Raw genomic sequence first — 3225 nt, forward strand, 5'->3', positions numbered from 1 at the left:
TTGTAAACGATGCCGCTATGTCTTATAAATATGCTGTTTCCATGTTTTCGACAGTGAAAAGCTTGTATGACTTCTTCTCGCCCTCTGTTCGACGTTGGGATGTCTGGAAGAAGTATCTGCCTAACCTGTCGCTGAAGCCACTGAGCGATACTAGGTGCACTTGCTCCCCTGAGGTTTCAAGTTGGAGGCGTTTATGATGCACTGGTTCAGATATCAGAAGAATTCGATGGCATGACCGCTCAAGAAGCAACGGCACTTGCGAATCAAATAAAAAATTACACTTTTCTCATTTCTCTGGTAATCTGGTACGACGTTCTGCTTCACATCAGTGTAGTCAATAAGACCCTCCAGACCATTGACGTAAATGTTTCTGAGGCCGTCGAAATGCTTGAAAAAACGAAAGCATATTTTGAGACCTGCAGAACAGAAGAAAAGTTTGTGTCTTTCTTGACGGATTCCAAAGAACTGGCTACAGAATTAAAGCTAGAAGATCTAACGTTACCACGGATAAGAGTTTCCCAGCGACGAAGTAAGAAGCCAATACACTTTACCTATGAAGGAAGACAATAGATGATCCAACAAAACGTCACAAGATTGAATTATACTATTGTCTTTTAGACATAGTAACTACACCTTTGGATGAGAGATTCAATCAACTGAAATCTCATTGTGATTATTTTGATTTTCTCTACGACATCGACAAGCTGAAGAATGCACCTCCTGACAGCCTGGACACAAAGTGTAGAAACTTCGCAGCGATTTTGCAAGATCGTGAGTCAAGCGACATTGATGCACTGGAGTTGAGGGAAGAACTAAAAGTGCTTTCAACATTGTTGAAACCTGGAATAGGTTCAAAAGAGACTCTGATGGTTATAGGAAGACATAATTTTTGCCCTAACGTTAACATTGCTCTGAGAATTCTCCTAACACTCCCAGCGACAGTTGCGAGTGGAGAGAGGAGTTTCTCAACACTGAAATTGATAAAGACATATAGCCGGCCGGTGTGGCCGTGCGGTTCTAGGCGCTTCAGTCTGGAACCGCGTGACCGCTACGGTCGCAGGTTCGAATCCTGCCTCGGGCATGGATGTGTGTGATGTCGTTAGGTTAGTTAGATTTAAGTAGTTCCAAGTTCTAGGGGACTGATGACCACAGATGTTAAGTCCCATAGTGCTCAGAGCCATTTGAACCATTTTTGATAAGGACATACCTCTGATCAACGATGAGCCAAGCTCGTTTGAATGATCTTGCAACAAAAGCGATTGAGCACGAGCTTGCAGAGGACTTAAATTACACAGATCGTGTGAAAGAGTTTGTACAAGCAAAAGCCAGGAAGGTTCGATTTGTCTAGCATTTTTTTAAAATTTTGTATTATGATCAGTGTCTTGGTTATTTACTGTGTTGTTTCTTATTTTGTTCAACATTAAATAGTTACTGTAAATATTATTGTTCAAACCAAATTATCGTTAAATTGTAAATATATTTTGTTTTCCGTTGAATACATTATCTGTTCACAATCATTGAAAAATGTTTACGTTAACTGTAAGTTCATGCCGCGCGGGATTAGTCGAGCAGTCTGAGGCGCTGCAGTCATGGACTGTGCGGCTTGGTCCCGGCGGACGTTCGAGTCCTTCCTCGGGCAGGGGTGTTTGTGTTTGTCCTTAGGATAATTTAGGTTAAGTAGTGTGTAAGCTTAGGGACTGATGACCTTAGCAGTTAAGTCTCATAAGATTTCACACACATTTGAACACTTTGTAAATTCACAAGGCTTGTTAAAATTAGCTAGATTTCTTCGATTAGGTTTGACTCCATTTTTGAGCTGGTGCCCAGGAACTGCTTTGAACAAATCTGTAGAGAATGTCACCAATCAGTCGCAATTTTTGTTTTTATTTTCCAGATCTACAAAGATTTCGGGCACAGTGTGCCTAATTCTCAATGCTTTGAGTTATGATTACATCTATACCATTATGCTGAACGTAATTGTCAAGATGACGGTTTAGATGTAAGCACATATTAAAAGCTTTGAGAGTGTCACTCAGTGGCCGAAACCTAGGTAGATCTGAAAAGTAAAAACAAAAATTGAGATTGATTGCTGAGATTTCCTACAGATTTGTTTAAATAAAATTCCACAAACGTTTTGTAAAAAAAAGGTACGGGGGGAGGGGGGCGGGCTGGGGGCGGCAATTTAGCAGCTCGCACGGAGCATCACTCGGGCTTGAGCCGGCACCCCTGGGGGTGTCGGGCGTCTTTTGCAGTTCTTAAATATTCCTTAAACTTCTTGGTGTGTCTGAAGATTGTTTCGATGCCATACTTGGCCAGAACTTTCGTAAGTAGTCCACTGAAAAAAGCTACTGTTCTTCGAATCATTGCACTTTCGTACTCCATCATCTAAAATAATTCCGCCCCACTTCCAAAAATTGAGCAGTCCGTCACTAGCTGAAACTGTCATCTAAGGTCTGGATGATATAGTTCTGAGGCATTACAAATTTGCTGTTTAATCCTTCTGAACTACTATTGACACTTCCACACAGAGTTGTGACTCGTGAGGGCTAACAGGTGCAGAGTACTGACAGCTTGATACCTCATAAATTTTCTGTAGAAATCAGCCATTCTCATAAAAGCCCACACTTGTTATGTGGTCTTCAGCTCAGTCGCTTCAAGTATACCCTCGAGTTTAGCGAAGTCAGTTCTAGTGTAATATATCTGTCCTATGAATACCCGTTTATCATCTGCATTTCTTCTTGGTGTAGCAGTTTTAATGGCCAGTAGTGTATAATTTTATTTAATATTCTGCTTGCCAGTGCCAGTTGTATTGAGGCATCCTTTTCAGGCTCAGCAACTATAAGGCTATTATAGTGACTAGTAGATGGTTCTGCCATATCATCTGGCAACATTCTGTCCAGTTCTCTTTGTACTGTGTCACACATAGCTAATGGGCTCTGGCATGGTTTGATGTAATAGGGTGCCTGCAGCTTCATTTGGAGCTCACAGGTAAAGCCCTTTGTCTTCCCTTGGTGAAATGAATACATCACTTTATGCTTGCTTAGAAGATTTGTTAATTTGTGCTGGTCATTTTGAGGAATTTCTACTATCTCAGCCATGTCATCGTCTATGACTTCGTTCTGACTGGTACTGTGGAATTTTGCAGGCGGTGGATCATTTATCTCTCTGTTAAAACACTGTATTCTGTTAATTCCGATCCTAGCTAATAGGTTGCAGTGTGTAAAA

At 41.2% G+C, this 3225-nt stretch overlaps 1 protein-coding gene across 1 annotated transcript; it reads left to right on the forward strand.

The window, feature by feature from the left end:
• The first annotated feature begins 231 nt into the window (after positions 1-231).
• On the forward strand, positions 232-1997 carry LOC126249459 (uncharacterized). Its single transcript, XM_049951113.1, has 3 exons — positions 232-529; positions 619-948; positions 1765-1997. The coding sequence occupies exons 1-3, from the start codon at positions 232-234 to the stop codon at positions 1995-1997; spliced, it is 861 nt and encodes a 286-aa protein (XP_049807070.1).
• Positions 1998-3225: the final 1228 nt, after the last annotated feature.

Source organism: Schistocerca nitens, chromosome 3 (assembly GCF_023898315.1).
Source record: "Schistocerca nitens isolate TAMUIC-IGC-003100 chromosome 3, iqSchNite1.1, whole genome shotgun sequence".
Taxonomy (NCBI): domain Eukaryota; kingdom Metazoa; phylum Arthropoda; class Insecta; order Orthoptera; family Acrididae; genus Schistocerca; species Schistocerca nitens.